At 35.0% G+C, this 21,307-nt stretch overlaps 1 protein-coding gene across 1 annotated transcript; it reads left to right on the top strand.

Annotated features, from left to right (window-relative positions):
* Positions 1-4,778: 4,778 nt before the first annotated feature.
* LOC110877446 (TBC1 domain family member 15) lies at positions 4,779-19,508 on the top strand. The gene is made up of 15 exons (XM_022125590.2): positions 4,779-4,968; positions 7,579-7,752; positions 7,851-7,902; positions 8,021-8,125; positions 8,342-8,426; positions 9,995-10,049; positions 10,177-10,566; positions 12,808-12,867; positions 13,537-13,635; positions 13,729-13,839; positions 14,956-15,027; positions 15,112-15,228; positions 16,675-16,824; positions 18,040-18,140; positions 18,892-19,508. Exons 1-15 carry the CDS (start codon positions 4,906-4,908, stop codon positions 19,217-19,219), a joined length of 1,962 nt encoding a protein of 653 aa, XP_021981282.1. The 5' UTR covers positions 4,779-4,905; the 3' UTR covers positions 19,220-19,508.
* The last annotated feature ends 1,799 nt before the right edge of the window (positions 19,509-21,307 follow it).

Genomic DNA, 21,307 nt, shown 5'->3' with positions numbered 1-21,307 from the left:
TTTAACCCAAAAGTGTTGTGTTACCAAAGGTGTAATCATCAGCAACTTTCACAGATTCCTGCAACTTCTTTTTCAGGTTTAGCTCCCTCTCATAAGTGAGAAGCCTACCATGAAGTTGGGTCAGACTTAATTCTTTGAAACCCACAGAATTTATGGTCACAAAAGCTATAGTTTCCCACTTATCTGGTAATGATCTAAGAAACCTACTATTTAAAGTGGACTTTGCAAATTCAACATTAACCAGTTTAAGTTCACTAATGAGACAACTAAATCTTTCAAACTGTTGGGTTAGTGGCTCTCCTTTGACATGACAAAATGTTTCATATTGCTGATTCAAAACCTCCCTGTTGTTTTCTATAACCTCTTCTGTTCCACCGAACTGCTCTTTCAGTGCATCCCAAAACTCTTTGGCACTGTTGCAATGCAACAGTCCAGCATATATGTCATTTGGAAGAGCTGAAGCCACAATACTGAAAGCCTTTGCATCTAATTCAATTTTTTTTTAAAATCCTAATTTGGGTAATTTTCAAGGCTTTTAGGCACTTAGGCCTTGGGATCTTCTATGCTAGGCACCATTGGAACATGAGGTCCAAAGATGACTGACTTCCAGCAGCCGGTGTTTTGCTGAGCTAACACATGGCCCATCCTACGTTGCCAGATATTGTATTCGGATCTGACAAGCATAGGTGGCTTGAATAGTGTTCCGGTGTTGTGAGGGTCCTATGAATGTGAAGTCATCTTGGTTGTTTTACAGAATTTTTTGAATAATCAACTTTATACGTGATTACACTTTACTTTGTTTTTCAACTGATACGAACAACTTTAGTATCAATGGATTTGAGCTGAACGTTTATGTCAAATTGATTGTTAGGTCAAATTTGACTGTCCAAAGCTTTGATACCAATTGTTAGGATCTAAGTTTGTCCTGATTGTGTTGTTTTAACAAAAATGATTAAATGGAAGAAGATAGATCAAAGAACAATTGCAGCGAAAATGAAAGTAAAACTTTATAACACAATCAAAGAGAGATAGTTTTCATCACACATGATTTCATTAGTCAAAAGATTGAATCGAATTACAAAAGTTTAACTATGCATGCATGAATACTAAACTCCCCCTCAGCCTGAGCTCACTAGTTGTTCGTACAAGATGAGTCTGTGCAAAGAGCTAATAGAGTACAGGTACTGTTCTATTTATAGTACAAATCTAACCACTGAGCATCTTTGCTGACGTCACCTAGACAGTGACATCTAACAAACTAACAACCTCTAAACACTGATACTAAACAGACACTGTTACATTGAAATACTGATACACTAAACACTGATGCACCTATCCGCTGTTGATGCTTAAACACTGATGTTGCTGAGCAGTGCTTTCCTCTTAGGTTGATCAGGCCTTTGATTCAGCAGTACTTGGGTTTCAACAGGGCTTTGATAATCAGCAGTTGATAGGTCTTCATTAGATTTTGTAACCAACAGTCTTTAGAGGAACAATTTTTGAGGATATCAGTCTTTAGAATCATCAGCTGTTAGAAACACTGCCATTGGAGGGAATTTAATTCAACATTGCTTATTGTGGATCAACTGTTGAGAACTAGTTTTGGCTTTCTGTATCATCTGTTCTTCAAGGATTGATCACATGGGCCAACAACGATCGATTCCACTATAAAACCATGTTGATGCGAATACAGATCTTCAATCGCCGCAAACGAAACCAATCATAAGTTGTTCCACCAGATCCGTTACAAATTCACATAAACATGTTTTCCTCCCAAAAATTTAACACAACAACAGTTTATCTATAGCTTTCTCTTCCTCTAAATCGAATCACTTAATCTATACAAACACAACAAATAACAGAACTTAAGCAATCACCAAACAACCTGACGAGTGGCGATCTCACATACACTTCATGATAATACACAAAACTGTATAGATTTAATTTACAACAAAAAATTAAGTTACAACAATTTATCTATCACTTTCTCTTCCTCTAAATCAACCACTAAATCTATGAATACATACAACCATGTATGGATTCATGAAGAACGAGATGAAGAAGAAAGGGGGAAGATTTATGCTTTTTTTCATGTCTGTAAATGGGTTTTATGAGGAAGGAATGTTATAAAAGACTAATATAATATCTAGAAGAGATAATTACAAGTTACCCCCTTATAATTGTGAAATTTCAAAAATACCCCATCAGACGGTATAAAGTAACTTGGTTAGGCATTTGGATGAAAATGGCAACAAGTTACAAACGTGGGGGGCAAAATTGTACAAAAAGTTCATTTTAGATGAAAATGACAAACGTGTCCAAACCTCAGGGACGATTTTGGCAATTAACTCTATAAAATATTTAAAACCAACATTTGTGAAATCACAATTTCGGTAAACAGTTACACTAAGCAAAGTAATGCATCCAAATACAAGAATCCAACATCCTAACTAAACCGTTAAATGATCATAAACGAACTAATGCTTTGTAATATTTAACTCTTTTTAGTCTTGTGATCATAATCCTTTTTTAATAACTAAACCTTTAAATGATCATAAACGAACTAATGTTTTGTAATATTTAACTCTTTTTAGTCTATACACAAGCTCATTTGTGATCATAATCCTTTTTTAAGCAAGTGTCAATATTGGGTGATCGCATTCATAATTAGACGAAACTGGTTTTATACGTGTTTACCCATGCCAAAAATAAGTATAATAGTACATTAAATAATCTTAAAAATAAAATTAATAAAATATTTTAAAGTTTATAGAAACTTAAATTACTAAAAACACTGATTTTGTTAGAGTTTTACTTGAGTGTTTAATATTTCTACTGAGTTTTTAAGGTGAGTTTGAGATCAAGTTTTAGGTAATAACAAACGGATACTTTTTAATAAACTAAGATCATAGTCGTGGTTCCGAACACCAACATGAAAAGGCATGAACCCAATGTATTAAATAGTCGGGTATAAGTCAAAGATTATTGAAATCCATCCATACTTCATCACAACTATCCTTAGTTATCTACTCATCGAATCTTACTTGTAACTTCTTGTTCATAATAACTTCCTTTAGTAATTTATCTCGACCAGTGGCGGATGTATAATTTTATTTTAATGGGTTCCTTTTGTTAAATTATCTTTAATTCTCATTAATTTTTTCTAAATTCTATAAAGTTCTCACTAATTTTTTCATTTTTCCAAACACATTGGGTTCCTGAGAACCCACAAACGTGAGCTGGATCCGCCCCTGACCTCGACACGACACTTTTGGCTTTGGTTTTTAGTCAATTCGTAGCTACTCCATCAATTCCTCATGTTACGTTTTGTCTTATTAAAGTATCGAAGTCTTGGTTTCAAAAGAAACAAAAATCATGTTCACACCGTTAGAAAAGTTTGATATTATTATTATTATTATTATTATTATTATTATTATTTTTATAATTTCTCAAACTCTTAGTTTAAATATTTTGAAACCGAGTTGTTATTGAATACAAATGTTGATCACCGGATTGGACCAACGGAAACGCGCCAAAAGCCAATTTCCTTAACATGGGATATAACTGCAACTCTTAGTGTGTAAGTAATTGGGTGGGATTTTTTTTTATCATAATATTTTTTTTATTATCTAATTAATTAAATTAAATTTACATAAATTTAAGTCATTGTAATAGTGGGTAAAGTTAGTGTAAAAATAACATTTTTTCTACAAAGTGTAAGAAGTCTATGTAGGCATGTTGTTTTAAATTTTAGATATGATGTTTTATATTTTTTTGGATATAGTATAACATAGAGAAATATCAAACATAACTATTTATAACACAATCATATGTATTTTAGGTATTTAATTTAAAACACACTGATTAATTTCTTTATATGGTATTTTAGATTTCATGCATGGAATACATTTAATTGTGTTTTAAATTGTTACGTTTAGTGTTTTTCTATATAATACTATGCCAAAAGAATATAAAATATCATACCAAAAATTTAAAACACTATGCCTACATAGACTTCTTACCCTTTGTACGAAACATACTTTTAATTAAGTATTTTGTTGATAAAAAAATTACAAAAGTAGTTATTTTCTGTGTATAATATATTTATATTGCCATTTTACAATAATTTCACACCTGTAGTTGTGACAATAACTTTGTGTACCGGTTTTTACCTGTATATTCTCGTTTTATCCGATGATAATTCACAAACACAAAATACATGAATATCCGTCACGTATCAATAAATTCATACTCACATATCAAATATCCGTCACGTATCAGTTAACACAAAATGTTTCGATTTCTTTATACAAATTTGAGTTACTTTAAATTTTGACGTCGCTGCAAGTTCGCAACACACCACGGGTGAAAATACTAGTATATATTTCATGATTAACATTAACAACATATTGCCAACTCTAGATCAAGTGGTGGAAGGCTTACATTTATCTTAAGAGATGCAAGTTCAACTCCCATTTGGCGCAGAGTGAGACACTGGTGGGCGATGACAGGAGACCCGGAGAAATCAGGGTTCGATCCTTGAGCTAAACGAGTTTTACCGGTAACTTCACCGTCGTGCCTACGGGCGGATTGGTTACCGGGTTTTCTCCGGAATTGATAATGAACTCAGATTATTCTCAGAGTACTCCATTTGGTCCAGTAAATGTCTAAGAGTCTCGGGATTGATTATTATGGCGGTTAAAAAGAAAAACATTAACATTAAGAACATATTAAAATATTACTTCTTTAAATAGGATGCCTATATATTCAGTTATCCCACATCATTACATCAAATTCCAAAGTTCCACATAATAATAAAAACCCAATATCCACCTTACCTTGTTCCAATAATCCAGCTCATCACCACCGGAATCCACCGTCGTATCGCAACCGTCGCCGGCGGCGATGAACGGAACCGATATTCACGATCTGTCTGACGACGCCGATTACGCCGCTGCGTCTAAACAAGTAAGCAAAACTTTCAAATTCCATTATGTAAAACAAACTTTAACTAAATTATCATATTATGTATACATTATCGCGATCGACGGTTATCTGTGATTAAGTTTAGTTAAACTTACTTGTAGATCGATTAGGAAGTTGATGATGCTGATTGAGTTAATTTTGAGCGGTTAGACAGTGAGGTTGTTGTTGATTTCGTGTAAATTAGGGCTTCAAAGATAATTTATGCTAGTTTTTAGAATTGGAATCGACTTCTAGATCGATTTGGAAGTTGATGATTCGAGTTGAGTTAATTTTGAGCGGTTAGACAGTGAGTTTGTTGTTGATTTCGTGTAAATTAGGGCTTCCGTGATAGTTTTTGTAAGTTTGTTAGCTTTTAGGATTTGAATCGAGTTCGTATGCTATCAGTATGATCTGTATATGTATGAGTGTATCTATATTTATTATTTATGTGAGCTGTTAGGCAGATTGTGAACTAGTTTTGATTTGGTTATAAAATTTTGTAGCTGTTGATTATAGTAGTTGAATAAGTAAACAAATGAGGCTGTTCTGGATTTTATGTAAATTAGGGCTTCCACGATCGTTTTTGTTAGATTTTAGAATTCGAATCAAATTTATAAGCTTTCAAGTTTGGCGATTGGATGCAATTTTTTCTTAGTTGATTGCATAAAAGTAGCATGATGACCTGATCTATATGTGACTAAGGTTAGGTTCATTTGTGAACAACCCCTTTGATAGTGAACTGTGTAAACTAATCTTAGCCCTTGATTATCAATACACAAAACACAAGTGTAAATTAATGGTCAGGATTTGATGATGAAAATCCACTTGTATATTTTACGATTTGATGATGTGAATCAATGGTCAGGATTTGTTCACTCAGTTCACAAATACACTAGTGTTCACTCTAGAACCCCACCCTAAAAGTGGCTTGAGCTAGGAACTTGAACCTAATCCTAGGGTGGGGTTCTGGCCATTGATTTACACACGTGTATGGCTAGGATTTCATCATCAAATTGTAAAATACACTAGTGTATTTCATCATCAAATCCTGGCCATTGAGTTACACACGTGTATGGCCAGGATTTGTTCACTCAGATACATTAGTGTTCACTCTTGAACCTAATTGCGAGAACCAATGTGAACACAACAAAATAAACCCACTACACCACCACCCAAAACCTAAAAGAACACCCCCCTTTTTTTATAAAAAATATTAAAAAAAAATTGTGTGTTTTTTAGATTTTTTAGGTATTTTTGGTTGTGTTCACATTGGTTCTTGCAATAAAGGGTGGTTCCTAACAGTTCCTTCTCCTATATATATATAGGGGAAGGTTCATTTGAACCCTCCACTCTATATATATATATATATATATATATATATGTATGCATATGCAAGCGTGTTTAGATAGGTTACGTATGCACTTGATGTGTAATACGTCTAGAAAATAGATTTGAAAACATATTTGTGCTGATGGTGTGTGTATTAAGTAAACAGACAACTTTGATGCAAGCAACTTTTTTCTTACCATTTTAAATAAAATACATAAACGAGTTTCTAGTGATAGCCATGGTTTAAAAAGGCTTTCCGAGGCCCGCCTCGAGGCTTACGCCTCGGCTGAGGCTATGAAAAAACGCCTTAAAGGCTTAGCCTCATATGGGTCAACTGAAACCTAGGCCTCAGTCATCCGAGGCTTTCTGAGGCTGTCCGAGGCGCTGAGGCGGTGAGGCGAGGCGGTGAGGCTTAAGCCTCACCAGACCTTGTGAAAATGGAAAATTTTAGGTTTTTTGGACTTTATTTTAGAACCATTTAGTGTTTATTAGGCTTAATTGGTGGGCCAACCCAATAGTTCAGTTAAAAAACATCTATTAGGTTAAAAAAACCTAATCGAAAAGAAGATATCGGTTGTGCACGAATAGGATGAACAAGTTGGTGTACGTTATGTACAATAGGAGATTGTAGCAAATGTTTATAAAGAAGACGAATCTAAAAGATGATGAAGTCCCGATTTTTGCCGATGATGTTTTGTCGGATGATGAGTGGATAGCTAACCCAAGTGGAGATGAAGATGGTATTGGTGGAGTTGCCATGTCAAATGAGGAAAAAGGTGAGAGTTCATCATCTAGGAGGAAAAGGAAAAGAGTTATTAATTTGGTTGATGATGATGATGACGATCTAAATACGCCAGATGAAAACTTTGAGGATGATGATGCGGAGGAAAACGAGTTCTATGATATTTAGATGTCATAACATTACTAATTTAAGTTGTTCGAACTATTTTATGATGTTTGTTTTATGTTAAACCTTGTTTGTTTTTCTATTTTCTATTTATGATGTTTGTTTTATGGTAATTTGTGATTTTATGAGAGATATATATTTTTCTTTAATTTTTTTAATAATGTTTTGAGGCTTACGCCTCGACCTGCCTCGAGGCTTACGCCTTGTGAGGCTAAGAGAAAACGCCTCGATACCCGTTTCCGCCTTTTTAAACCTTGGTGATAGCTTATACTAGTATATTTGTTGTGTAACTGATACATATTTTTGCTGAAAAATGGCTTATATGTAAAAACATACATCATATATACTTACATTCTACTTGTTCTATGAATATTTAGGGCTCTTCAAGCATGACTCGTAATGATAGTAGCAAGCGAAGCTCTTCTACTGATCCAGAAGATGCTGAAGTAGTGTACCTGAAGGATAATGTTACGATTCATCCAACTCAATATGCTGCAGAAAGGATCAGTGGGCGTTTGAAGTTGATTAAGCAAGGTTCTTCACTGTTTATGGTAATGTTCTCTTGTTGTGAAGCACTATTCATTTTTGTGATGCATGATCTGTTAATTATTTTATTGTGATAGTAAGATATACTTTATTGTCATAATAGACGTGGATACCTTATAAAGTCCAAAGCTCAAATGCCAGACCGTCTGCAGGAGGTTAGCCTCATCTTTTAATTGTTTGTGGTGTATCAGACTGTATATACTATATATCCTGTTTTTTGTTTGTATATGTTTGGGATATGTGGATCTGATGATTAGTGTTGTTTTTATGCAGACAAAAATCTGTACACCATAAAAGCATTACCGTTTTCTGATATTCAGTCGATTCGTCGGCATACACCAACAATTGGGTGGCAGTACGTTATTGTTGTATCATCAGGTAGGCTATTACGTGTGAAATGTTTAAGTTTATATGTGAAATGTTCACGTAATTCTTCCTAGACATTACTAAAGAGCCATGACAACCTCTTCTTTTCAAATCCTTGTTGCTATTATTGTTTCAAATATGTTCTGTTTGCTAGTTTTTATAAGTATTTTAGAATAGACAATTGCATTTTTGTTTACTTGATTTCAGCCTGACCGAAAGTTTATACAGGCCTGGCATTCCCTCCGCTCTACTTCTATAGTGGTGGGGTACGAGAATTTCTAGCTACAATTAAGCAGCATGTTCTTATTGTCAGGTTTGTGCTTTTTCTTATGTAGGATCCTTGTGTATTCCAATATGGTCTTGCTGTTGCACAGGTAGATAACTTTTCACGACTATTATCACAAGGACCCTTGGTAATTAGTAAAAGTAATGGACGACATTTTAAATGAATTGTTTAATTACAATGGAGGAACCCAATGGACTACATTTTAAATCATCATCATCATCATACTCATACTCAGTAAATCCCACCAATAGCAAAGCTAAGGTAGGGTCTGAGGAGGGTAGATGTAGACAACCTTACCTCTACCCGTAGGAATAGAGAGGCTGCTTCTAGTGAGACCCCCGGTTCGATTGTAGTTTCGTATCAAGCCTTGGACCTAAGACACATAACACTCAAACAATCGGGACAGAGACTGATTGGTGCATGTACCCCCGTGTCTTTCAGCTATCAACATCACCACATGATGCATGATTAACCATCTGCCGCTTTTAACGTTATTTTCACGAAATTAGTAAAATAACGTTAAAGTTAGTACCATTTCACTTTTGCCCCCCCACCCCGAGCGCCCACACATATATAGATTATATGTGCACACCGTAAGCGGGGCATTAATGGACTATATTTTAAATGAGTTGTTTAATTACAATGGAAGAACCCTCAATATGTAGGAAACAAGGCCTAGAGACTAGAGAAATCTAACCCAGGCCCGTGGGCTAAACATATATATGTTTTACAGTATTGTAGAGGGAAACTTATTTATCCGATTATTAAATCAGCAATGCACGCATGGTGAGGGGTGACACCACCAGCGTGGTACATATTAACCCTATGTTAATCTCTTCTGTAGACTTTGATACAAAACTGATCTTTTGGCATGTGATGTTTGTATGGAAGTTGGTGTTACATTCTCTAAAATAACAACAATAATAAAAAAAACGGGCAATACAAGTTACATATTGTAATTACCAGCTATCAGCAATCACCTAGCAAACAAGAACAAGAAGCCTCCTATTCTGGACTTGTTATAGCTACACTCTCTTTTAAGATTTCATGTTTTTAAAACTTGTATTGCTTGCTCTTCCTGTTAAGATAATGCTTAAAGTATTATAAGCTATCTTCATCAAAAATATGTTGTTGCAGATGATTTCATCTTAAGCCTATGCCTATCAGATTGTATTACATATGTAACTCAAACGATCGAGTCATATGTTTGAGAAGGTCAACCGCATGAGTATGTAAACGCATGAGCCATACGTTTGTAGTAGGGCAGACACATGAGTCATACGATTTATATGTTTAACCGTATGAGTCATACGCCTATAAGTAGGTTGACTCATGCATCTGGGTCAGAATTCTGCCATGCGTCTGAGTTACTATTTTGTCACTTTCTAGGTGAAACTTTGTCAAAATCATTCTGGACAATACAAAACGTTTATTTACCTGTTCGTGTACACATAATCATTATCAAGCTTTCATGATGGATTCCGCATGTCTTGTTAGCCAAATTGTAGAATTTTGCGTGTTAAATGTTTAATCATGTAAAACATGATCCGGCAATGGGATTTCAATTGTCTCTAATTAGATCTGTTTTGCCACAGGTCTTCAGAAGATGCAAATCTGTTCCTTGTAAATAACTTCCAAGATCCTCTTCAGGTATTAGCCTTTTTGATTTAGCTCATATGAAGAACTGTTATTTTTTTCTGGGTTCGTATTCATTCAATGGTTATTAAACTTTGTTTGCAGTTTCATTTACGTATGTTATTTAAATATGTGTTATCAGAGAACGTTGTCTTCATTGGAGCTTCCAGGATCTCTTGCAAGCAGAATCCCTTCATCTTCAGGTTCTACCTCCGATAACAACTTGAACAATAAGCATACGCCAGAAGATGGTCATTTGAGTAGTACGCAACGAAACAACAAACAGAGACAAAAAAGTCACGATCCAGCTCGAGATATTTCAATCAATGTTTTGGAGAAATTTTCACTAGTCACAAAGTTTGCTCGAGAGACAACTTCCCAGCTTTTTCGTGATAACCTTGTTGATGGTCATGGTCCCAATGAGAAAAGGAGGACTAATTGGGCTTCTAAAGACCACCAGTCACAGGATATGGCCTCCAATGATGTAGAAGTTGTTCCCAAGAGAGTTCCTGTTCCCTCTGATCCTATAGAGGTAAAATTTTTATATAAATATTAAGTTGGAAGATGGATGTTACTTTTTGTCGTAATTCAAGATGAGCATGTTGAAAACTTAGTTTTAAGGTACAGTTAAACCAAGATAAAGTAATGGCCTTCGGACAGGGATTAATTATTCATTTCTAATAAATATATTATTTATTATTTAGAGAGCTTTTCTATTACGCCCCGCTTGCGGTATGCGCATATAATGTATATATGTGTGGGCCATCGGGGGGCAAAAGTGAAAGTGCACTAATTTTAACGTTATTTACTAATTTTGTGAAAATAACGTTAAAAGCTGAGGACGGTTAATCATGCATCATGTGGTGGCGTTGATAGCTGAAAGACAAAAGGGTACATGCACTAATCGGTCTTTGTCCTGATTGCTGAGTGTTATGTGCCTTATGTCCAAGGCTTGATGCAAAACAACTATCGAGCCGGGGGTCTCATCGGAAGCAGCCTCTCTATTCCTTCGGGGTAGAGGTAAGGCTGTCTACATCTTACCCTCCTCAGACCCTACCTTTGCTTTGCTATTGGTGGGATTTACTGAGTATGATGATGATGATGATGATTTAGAGAGCTTTTCTATATATAGAGTATGTACTAAGAAGGGGAAATATCATAAAAAAACACTATGCTTTTTGTATTTTTCTCACAAAAGTCACTTCACAATATTTTGCATATAAAAAAACTACACTTTTTCTCTTTTTTCGTGCAAAAGTCACTCAACATGGCAATTTGGAACAAAATTGTGATTTTTATTTTTTGTTTTAACAACACGTAATAAAGTTTTTCTTTGATAAATTTCATATTTGCACCAAATATTACAAAACCTTTTCACATCAGTGACGTCAACTTTTATTTACAAATTACAATATTCGACTTTTTAACTCATAGCCGAATAAGGTGTAAATGATCTAAAAGAGAAAACACTTACATATAATAGTTAAACTTAAAAAAATTCAAATTCATAAAATTTTTGATTTTGTAAAAACCATAGTTAGTTATATTGATCTGTTTGAAACAAATCAATTTCATCTTCAAATTTTAGATGAATTCTTGAGATGTTCTAACAAAGTAATTTACAACTGGTGCAAGAAAATAAAGAATGTTAACATGGAATTGGGAATCTAAGGCATGTCTCCACACATGTTCTTTTGTGTCATAGTTGATTATATATTTTTTATTTGATAAAAAGGTTCATTTAATTACATTATTGCCCCGCTTGCGGTGTGCACATATAATGTATATATGTGTGAGCGCTCGGGGGGCAAAAGTGAAATGGTACTAACTTTAATGTTATTTTACTAATTTTGTGAAAATAACGTTAAAAGTGGCGGATGGTTAATTATGCATCATGTGGTGACGTTGATAGCTGAAAGACACGGGGGTACATGCACCAATCAGTCTCTATCCCGATTGTTTTGAGTGTTATGTGTCTTAGGTCCAAGGTTTGATACAAAACTACAATCGAGCCGGGGGTCTCACTGGAAGCAGCCTCTCTATTCCTACGGGGTAGAGGTAAGGCTGTCTACATCTACCCTCCTCAGACCCTACCTTAGCTTTGCTATTTGTGGGATTTACTGAGTATGATGATGATGATGATTCATTTAATTACATTGTTAAGTGACTTATGTGAGAAACAACAGAAAGTACAATGTTTTTTATGTGCAAAAAATTGTTGAGTGACTTTTGCAAGAAAAAAAACAAAATATAGTGTTTTTTACGTGCAAGAAATTGTGGAGTGACTTTTATAAGAAAAAACAGAAAGTATGTGTTTTTATGATATTTTTCCTACTAAGAAAAAAAATCATAATATGTATCTAGGCCTTAGGGAAGCTGAACTACTGAAACTTAATGGCTCTAAGATCTAAGTTCATGTACATAACAATTGAAAAGGTTGGTCTTTACTTACGAAAGTTAGATGTTTGGAAGACACAATTCAAGCACAATCTTTTCTAATTAACTGAAAGGAGTAAAAAGTGAGCTTAACCAATAAAATGATGACTGCATTATGATTATTAACCAAAATAGAAACATTAATGTGTTACTTGTTAGGTTGCAAAGCTGTGCTTTTAGTTATCATAGATACATGAATGACTCCTTAGTTTGCCAACATTTAGCATATATGAACTTTGTATGAGAATCCAAATACTGTCCTTTTGATGAATGTTCACTGTTCACAGATCGATTTCTTAGTTCTTACCTTGTTCATTTTTCTTTGTATTTTTGGCAGTTCGATAAAATAACACTGGTTTGGGGACAACCACGACAACATCCTCTAGGGCTTCAAGAGGTAAGGCATACTTTTTTGTACAAGCTCATGACAAATCATCATATACTGCATCATGGTTTAATATTCACAACGAGCTTTCAAAATACCTTTAAATGGTTTCAAATATCTTCTTGTTTTGCCACTTTGTTTGGTGTAAGAAGCAAGTTTTTCGGTTCAAATTATTGTTTACAGTGAAGAAAAGTATTAAAGTACATCGATAGTCCCTGTGGTTAATAAAAAAATCAGATTTAGTCCCTAATATTTCAAAAGTACACGGATGCTTCCTGTTGTTTACACTTTGTAACGTATTTCGTCCCCAGCCAACAAATCTAAAGGTTTTAGCATGTCCAAGTTAGGGACTAAATGTGTTACAAAGTGCAAACCACAGGGACCATCCTTGTACTTTTGGAAAAAGTTGGGGACTAAATGCGTTACAAAGTGCAAACCATAGGGACCATCTGTGAACTTTTGGAAAGATATGAACCAAATCCAAAAGTTTGGTAAACCACAGGGACCATCCGTGTACTTTATTATGTTTTTGCCTGAATGGTATTTGTCGTATCTGTTGCTTTTGTTCTTTCACCTGAACAAACATAAATTTCAAATCCCTTCTTACACGTACACACCTTCTTCAAAAAGGGAAGTAGTGGTACATGTAGGTCTTTTGACTGATAAGACTTTTTTATACAGTGGTCAACCTTTTTGGATTATGAAGGCCGTATTGTAGATCCAAATGCTTTGAAAAAGAGAATATTCTACGGGGGAGTGGAGCATAACTTGCGGAAAGAGGTTTGTTTTATTTTATTCTGGTATTATTGGGTTTTGACACTTTTCTCTATTTGCATAGTGGAATTAAACCTTTTGATGATGCTTGATTTTCAGGTTTGGCCATTTTTATTGGGATATTATTCATATGATTCTACAGATGCGGAGAGGGAGTATGCTTGGTCTGTTAAGAAGTCAGAGTATGAGACAATAAAAAACCAATGGCAGGTATGTAATTAAGTTTTATCCAAATGAATAGCGCCTTACAACTATGTTATGGGTTCTTTTCTTCCCTTCCTTGCAGAAAGTATTATCTTTCCCTTCGGCTTTTATTGTATAGCCTAACCAAAACCTGACTCGATTAGTTAATTGTATCGAAATGTTGAACTCCAACTCAGAAATATTTGTAAACAGATTATCCGTGCTGACTGGTTTACCACCCGTTTCGATGACTAGTGTCATTGAGATCCATAACCCAAGTACCCAACTATAAAAAGACGTAAATCTAATACAATATCAAAAAAGAATAGGAAACGAATATAAGTTGAAGCGATGCTTCCATGCTTAACAGTGTTTAGTTGTAGGCTGTAGCTGTTAGTGGGCTGCAAACGAACCAGACGAACACGAACAAGACCCTGTTTGTGTTCGTTTCTTAAGGAAATATGTGTTCACGAACTGTTCATGAATGCTTACCGAACGAGATTTTATGTTCGTGTCCGTTCGTTAAAGAAAATAATTCGTTGGTGTTCATTTGTTAATTTTAGGCAACAAGCACAAATGAGCGTTCATTAATACAGACTAATGTTCATGAAAACAAATAGAAACAAACGAACATAAACAAGAGTTCATGAACAAAATATATAATACATTGATACTTATTAAACATATTATTTGTCGGAATTTTGAAGTATTTAAATAAAATATAAAAACTAAAAACACTAATGAACTATCGAACACAAACGAAAACGTTACCAAACGTTCACGAACATAAATGAAAAACATGGCGTCTGTTCATGTTTGTTCATTTAACCAAACAAACGAAATTTCTTGTTTGTATTCTTTCATTTATTAAACGAACGAACACAAACGAACTTTCCGCCGAACGGTTCAATTGTTCGCTGAACGTTCGGCACTTCGGCTCGTTTACAGGCTTTAACATGTTAGTGAATTGGTAAGGGCAAACCAAACCTGACCTCTTTATTGTCAGGTTACCCGTGTCAACTGTTTACATATAAAATTCATTAAGCTCCATCTCTAACCTGTATATTTCATGTCTTGTCGGGGATTGCCCCCTTTGTTTTATGAAGGAATATCATATTTGTTTGTCCCAATTTTCTTCTGCAGAGCATTTCTCCAGAACAGGCGAAAAGATTTACAAAATTCAGAGAAAGGAAAGGCCTTATCGAGAAAGATGTGGTATGAGTAGGACCATAGATTAAAATAGTTATTTACAATGTGAGCCATTTTATTAATAGTTAAATGATTACTAATTTTTTCAAGGTAAGGACTGACAGATCACTGTCGTTCTATGATGGTGATGACAATCCCAATGTACGCCTCATGCATGACATCTTGTTGACTTACTCATTCTACAACTTTGATCTTGGTTACTGTCAGGTATTCCACCAACATTTTTGCTAAGAGTATTATCACTTGAAAGGCTAATATTAGACATAGCATCATGGGCTTGTCGGATGGTTTGGGTAACTAATCAAAACGAGTTCAAGTCAGCGGGAATCTTTGGTATGCGTCTATATGGGACAGGTTTAGTTGGGTTGATGGGAAACACTTTTTTGTTCTAAAGTGTGAACTTTTTTTAAAAAGTTTAGGAAAAATTACAAGTTTTGTCCTTTATCTTTATACCACTTTTCAGGCGGTGTCCTTTTTAACGAATGTTGACAGGCGGTGTCCTTTACTAGGTATTTTGTTGCAAGTTTAGTCCTTTACACCCAACCCAGTTAAAAAACCCTGTTAATTGTTGATAGGCGGTGTCCTTTACTAGGTATTTTGTTGCATGTCCTTTATCTAGGTATTTTGTTGCAAGTTTAGTCCTTTACACCCAACAATTAACAGGGTTTTTTAACTGGGTTGGGTGTAAAGGACTAAACTTGCAACAAAATACCTAGTAAAGGACAACGCCTGTCAACATTCGTTAAAAAGGACACCGCCTGAAAAGTGGCATAAAGATAAAGGACAAAACTTGTAATTTATCCAAAAGTTTAAAAGTAAAAATGATTAATAATAACAAATCATTTCAAAAAGATGTACTTTTTAAATGAACGATTTTGAACGTTTTATGAAAAATTGTTCCTTGGGTGACATTTAACCTGTTTTCTTTTTAGATTTTTTTTTATTTTATCTATTTGCCTTGTGTGAGATATAAAGATTGTAAAGAGTAAAGTACATGAATGGTCCTTGTGGTTTACCAAAATTTTGGATTTGGTCCCTAGCTTTTCAAAAGTACACAGATGGTCCCGGTGGTTTACACTTTGTAGCACATTTAGTCCCCAACTTTGCCAAAAGTTACATGGATGGTCCTAGTGGATTGCACTATATAACGCATTTAGTCCCTAAGTTGGACCTGTCGAAACCTTTAGATTTGTTAGTTGGGGACTAAATGTGTTACAAAGTGCAAACCACAGGGACCATCCATATGACTTTCGGAAAGCTAGGGACCAAACCCAAAATTTTGGTAAACCGCAGGGACCATAGGTGTACTTTACTTAAAAAAATATATCATTTCAAAAGGATGAACTTTTTTAATAAAATGATTTTCAAAGTTTTATGAATTAAAATTATTCTTTGGGCGACATTCAACCTGTTTCCTTTCTGAATATTTTTGTTTGACCTGTTTGCGTTGTTTGATATATAAAGATTGTAAAAAGGTAACTCAATTTGACCGACCCGTTGATAAGTAAATAGCTTATGTCAGTCTTTACTATTTTGATTTACTTTTTGAAGTTTTTTGTTCAACTGATTCACTCGGCTTATGTTTTAGATATGTTGGTTCCTATGTAAAAGCATACACAATCTTTTTGCTAATAAATATCATAATTTTGTTAGGGCATGAGTGATCTCCTGTCTCCAATATTATTCATAATGAAGGATGAATCAGAAGCATTCTGGTGTTTTGTTTCTCTATTGGAACGACTTGGGCCAAATTTCAACCGTGATCAGAGTGGCATGCACTCTCAACTGTTTGCACTGTCCAAGGTCCTTTCTCTATCTCTCCCTCCCACTGTGTGTGTTTGTTTTTTTTGTAAGCACATGTACATCGTATGTCACATGCATTGTTTGTCAAAACATGAAGCTAGAGGTGACTGTTTTGACCTCGATTTGGGTAAAAAATATTATTTTTAGCTATAACAAAAATGGATCAAATGAGTTGAAAATCACCTGAAGTCATTCAAAGTGCATAAAAAGTACACGAATGGTCCGTATGATTTATTAAAATTTTGGATTTGGTCCCTAGATTTTCAAAAGTACACGTATGGTCCTTGTGGTTTGTACTTTGTAACGCATTTAGTCCCCACCTTTTTGTAAAAGTACATAGATCATAGATGGTCCATGTGGTTTGCACTTTGTAACGCATTTAGTCCCTAACTTGGACCTGCTAAACCTTCAGATTTGTTTTTTTTTTTTCGGAAAGTAAAACCTTTAGATTTGTTGGCTACTTGGCTGGGGACTAAATGCGTTACAAAGTGCAAACCACAGGGACCATCCATGTACTTTTGGAAATGTAGGAACCAAATCTAAATTTTTGATAAACCACAGGGACCATCTGTGTACTTTACTCTGAGGTTTATTTCTGTAATACTGTAGTTATTCTGTTTTTCACATTAGTTATCTATACGGAATTTAAAAAAGAAAGAGATTGCTTGTGGGCCGGCCCGACCCGACCCGATCCGTTCCGACCCACACTACGAACTTAAGGGATGGTGTTGGATAAAACCAAAAGCAACTTTCAACACTTTAGCAGTTTTAGTTTATTTATTTCTTTTTTGCTGCGGTGATTATAGCTCAACTGTTTTTAGTTACTGAAAATGTCATGTTGACCTGTTGAATGTGTTAAATGCTTTTGTCGGCTCCGCACATACTAAATAAATATAAAAATAATTGAAAATAGAAAGTTAAGGGACATAACCAACCACTACAAACATGTTAAGGTTCTAGACCACTAAACTAAGAATGTTGAAAGTTGGTTATTTGGTTGGTAATATTCAACATTAACCTATATATAAACTTGTTCAACAGGTCAAAATGACATTCTTAACAAGTCATAAAAAGTTAATTGTTAAACTTTTCTTTGTGATGCTGACTTAATGAGCGTCCTTATCTTTTATGTGGATGATTATGAAATTACCGGTTGGGACATTTATATTGATATATAATGTTTCTAACATGTTTTTTCTCTTTTGGTGTCGGCAGTTAGTGGAACTGCTGGACAGTCCGTTACATAATTACTTTAAGCAGAACGACTGCTTGAACTATTTCTTCTGTTTCCGCTGGCTTCTTATTCAGTTCAAAAGGCAAGTCTCTTCATTATCCGTCTTGATTAACATTTTCTGCATCAAACATTTGAATAGAATGAAATTTTAACTGCGGTCAACGTGTGAGCATGAAACTGTAATTGTGTGTCCTCTTACTTTAAACAATAAGAATCGGTTAAGGCCCAGAAAATTAAGAATTGAGGAGCTTATAAGGGCACATTTTTTTAACTGGTAAAGTACACGAATGGTCCGTGTGGTTTACCAAAATTTTGGATTTGGTCCCTGGCTTTTCAAAAGTACACGGATGGTCCCTGTGGTTTGTGATTTGTAACGTATTTAGTCCCCAGCTAACAAATCTAATGGTTTTAGTAAGTCCAAGTTAGGGACTAAATGTGTTACAAAGTGCAAACCACAGGGTTCATCCATAAAGTTGAGGACTAAATGCGTTACAAAGTGCAAACCACAAGGACCATCCGTGTACCTTTAAAAAGCTAGGGGCCAAATCCAAAATTTTGGTTAACCACAGGGACCATCCATTTAATTTACTCTTCTTTTTCATATGGTTAAGTATCGCTTATAAACAGACAATAAATTGTTAAGTTGGCAATAAGAACGGGTTCTTTTTCTCAACGATTCCCTTCATAAAATATACCATGAGCCGGGCCGTTTCTTATCCGACCCTTTTCAAGGTTTAAAAGTTAACGGGTTGAATTTGAATTTTTGAAAGGAATTTACATCTTTGATTTTGGTCCAAAATCCCTTCTAATTATTATTGGTCATGTTATCTCAGGGAGTTCGAATACGAAAAAACACTAAGGTTGTGGGAGGTTTTATGGACTCACTACCCTAGTGAGCATCTTCATCTTTACGTATGTATCGCCATCCTTAAAAGACACCGAGCCAAAATAATGGGGGAGCAAATGGACTTCGATACCCTTCTAAAGTTCATCAACGAGTTAAGCGGTCAAATCGACCTTGATCCCATTCTTCGTGACGCTGAGGCTCTATGTGTGTGTGCTGGTGAGAACGGTGCCGCCTCAATCCCGCCAGGAACCCCACCTTCGTTACCCATCGAAGATTCCTCCATATATCATAACCAAGACGATGAGGTGTTGTAAAACATGATTCCAGTGAAGAAAAATAAAAGGTAAAACCCTGTCGGTAAGTAAAGTGTTATAATGATGCATAAGATCTGTATTCCGCATGTTAATTCTTGTATTTAAAAGACATCTATTTCGCGAATTGTAGTATGTCCGTTAAATCTTAGATCATCTACCGTTTATACCGTGTTAAGATAAATGTATGAAAGTTCTATTTCTTATTTGCGGGAAATTATAGTACTTTGTATTTGTAAGTAGAGAGTAATTTTGACTTATTTATGTATTGAACAGGGTATTTTACCGGTCATTCTATTCCCACACTCCAAAATTTTATTTTACACCCTTTTCACTCTATTTAAGGGTTATTTTATTCCCATACCCTAAAATCTTATTTCCACACACTCTCTCTCTATATATATCTATGTATGTATAGAGAGAGAAGGGGGTGTGAATATTAACACCGTTTTTATAATCTCCCGTGGGCACAAAAATGTTTTAAAGGAAACATGTGGTAACTATATTGTATTATTAATGTATAAAACCTGTAAATGAAGAATAAATTCTGATGATTCTGCTTTTTAGATGGTAACGGTATCAAATTTTGAACATTGGTGAATTCATTTAGTCAAACCTTGAATATAAAATAGTCATTTAACCGATTTTTAAAACGATAACCATGTAACCAATTATGACAACTTACCCGTTGCTCGGCTACCAAATCTTCTATTTTAGGCCAAAATAGACTAAAATCACATCAATTGTCTAAAATCATATGTGGTTTTAGTCTATTTTGGTCTAAAATAGAAGATTTGGTGGCCGAGCAACCAATCAAGTGATAGTACATCTGCCCCAAACTGAAAACGGAACGGTTTTGGGCTATAAAGTATAAACCAACAATTTGGATGTGGTTCACGCAAACGTTTTGTTTAAGTAATGAGATTTTGACACCTAAACTCTAGACTGTGATTCACCAATCAATTTCTATCCACTAATTTAATTCTATATATGATTCACAAATTAGTTTCTTTCTTATCGTTGTTGCTTTATAATCAAAAGGTCCAAAGTAAAAGTACGGAACCATAGAAATGAGATTGCCAACAATTTTGACATACATTGTTAACTTCTCATATATTTTGTTATAAATTTACTTGGCCTTTACCGCCCTTAGCCACCGCCGCCCTTCACCTCCACTCCACCACCTCAACCCTCCAGCGCCATCTTCCACCACCACCTCCACCTGCCACCTGCAACTCCTGATCCCCCCCCCCCCCCCCTCATTTAAAAATTTCACTTTTCCGCCTACACCTGCGACTCACTCCACCACCCGCCTCACCATCCCACCGTCCTTCACCGTCTTTAGCACTACTTGATAACGCTAGAGTACAAGCCCTTTTATCCATAATAGGATTTGTATCTCAACCTCACGAGGGATACATTTCCAACACTACTTGATAACGCTAGACTACAAGCCCTTTTAATACTTAAATAGTCATTTAACCATTTTTTTAAGAAAAACTGTTTGACCGTCACAACTATTTACATACCAAAGTATAACTCAATCAAAAGATGTAATGATTACTGATAAACCACAAATTGATTCATGTTAGTCTTAAAATAGACATTTGAGCAGTTTTTGCCTATAAATAAAAAGGACGCGACTGAACAACCAATCGAGTAATGACACGTCAGCTCTAAACCGAAGATGTTTTGAAATGCAAAGCGACAATGACATATGCATGTTGTTCAACCGAAAAGATTTAAACATCTAAGCAGTGAATTGTTTTTTTTTTTGCTTGTATTGGATTTGGTCATTGGATCCTCTATCCAATCATATGGTTTAATAATAAAAAAAAAATCTAGCTGTTTGTAAAATCAATTAATCATACATAGTAATTCAATCCCACAAATAGCAAAGCTATTTGTAGGGTCTGGGGAGAATGGGATGTAGGCACACCTTACCTCTACCCCTAGGGATAGAGAGACTACTTCCAGAGAGACCCTTGGCTCCAAAACACCCAGGAATTGTTTGTAAAATGATTGTTTAATTTTGTAATGGGCCAAGCCGTATAGGGGAATATTGCGCAAAAAAAATGCCAGAGAATGTTT

The sequence above is a fragment of the Helianthus annuus genome, chromosome 9 (genome assembly GCF_002127325.2).
Source record: "Helianthus annuus cultivar XRQ/B chromosome 9, HanXRQr2.0-SUNRISE, whole genome shotgun sequence".
Classification (NCBI taxonomy): Eukaryota; Viridiplantae; Streptophyta; class Magnoliopsida; order Asterales; family Asteraceae; genus Helianthus; species Helianthus annuus.
The sequence above is the reverse complement of the archived record's forward strand: the minus strand, read 5'-3'. Positions and strand labels throughout refer to the sequence as shown.

Excerpts from the sequence above, each read along its gene's own strand:
- LOC110877446 (XM_022125590.2), top strand. The coding sequence starts at position 4,906 with ATGAACGGAACCGATATTCACGATCTGTCTGACGACGCCGATTACGCC. Across the intron at positions 8,427-9,994 it reads CAGCATGTTCTTATTGTCAG|GTCTTCAGAAGATGCAAATC; the intron begins GTTTGTGCTTTT and ends GTTTTGCCACAG. Across the intron at positions 15,229-16,674 it reads TTGATCTTGGTTACTGTCAG|GGCATGAGTGATCTCCTGTC; the intron begins GTATTCCACCAA and ends TAATTTTGTTAG.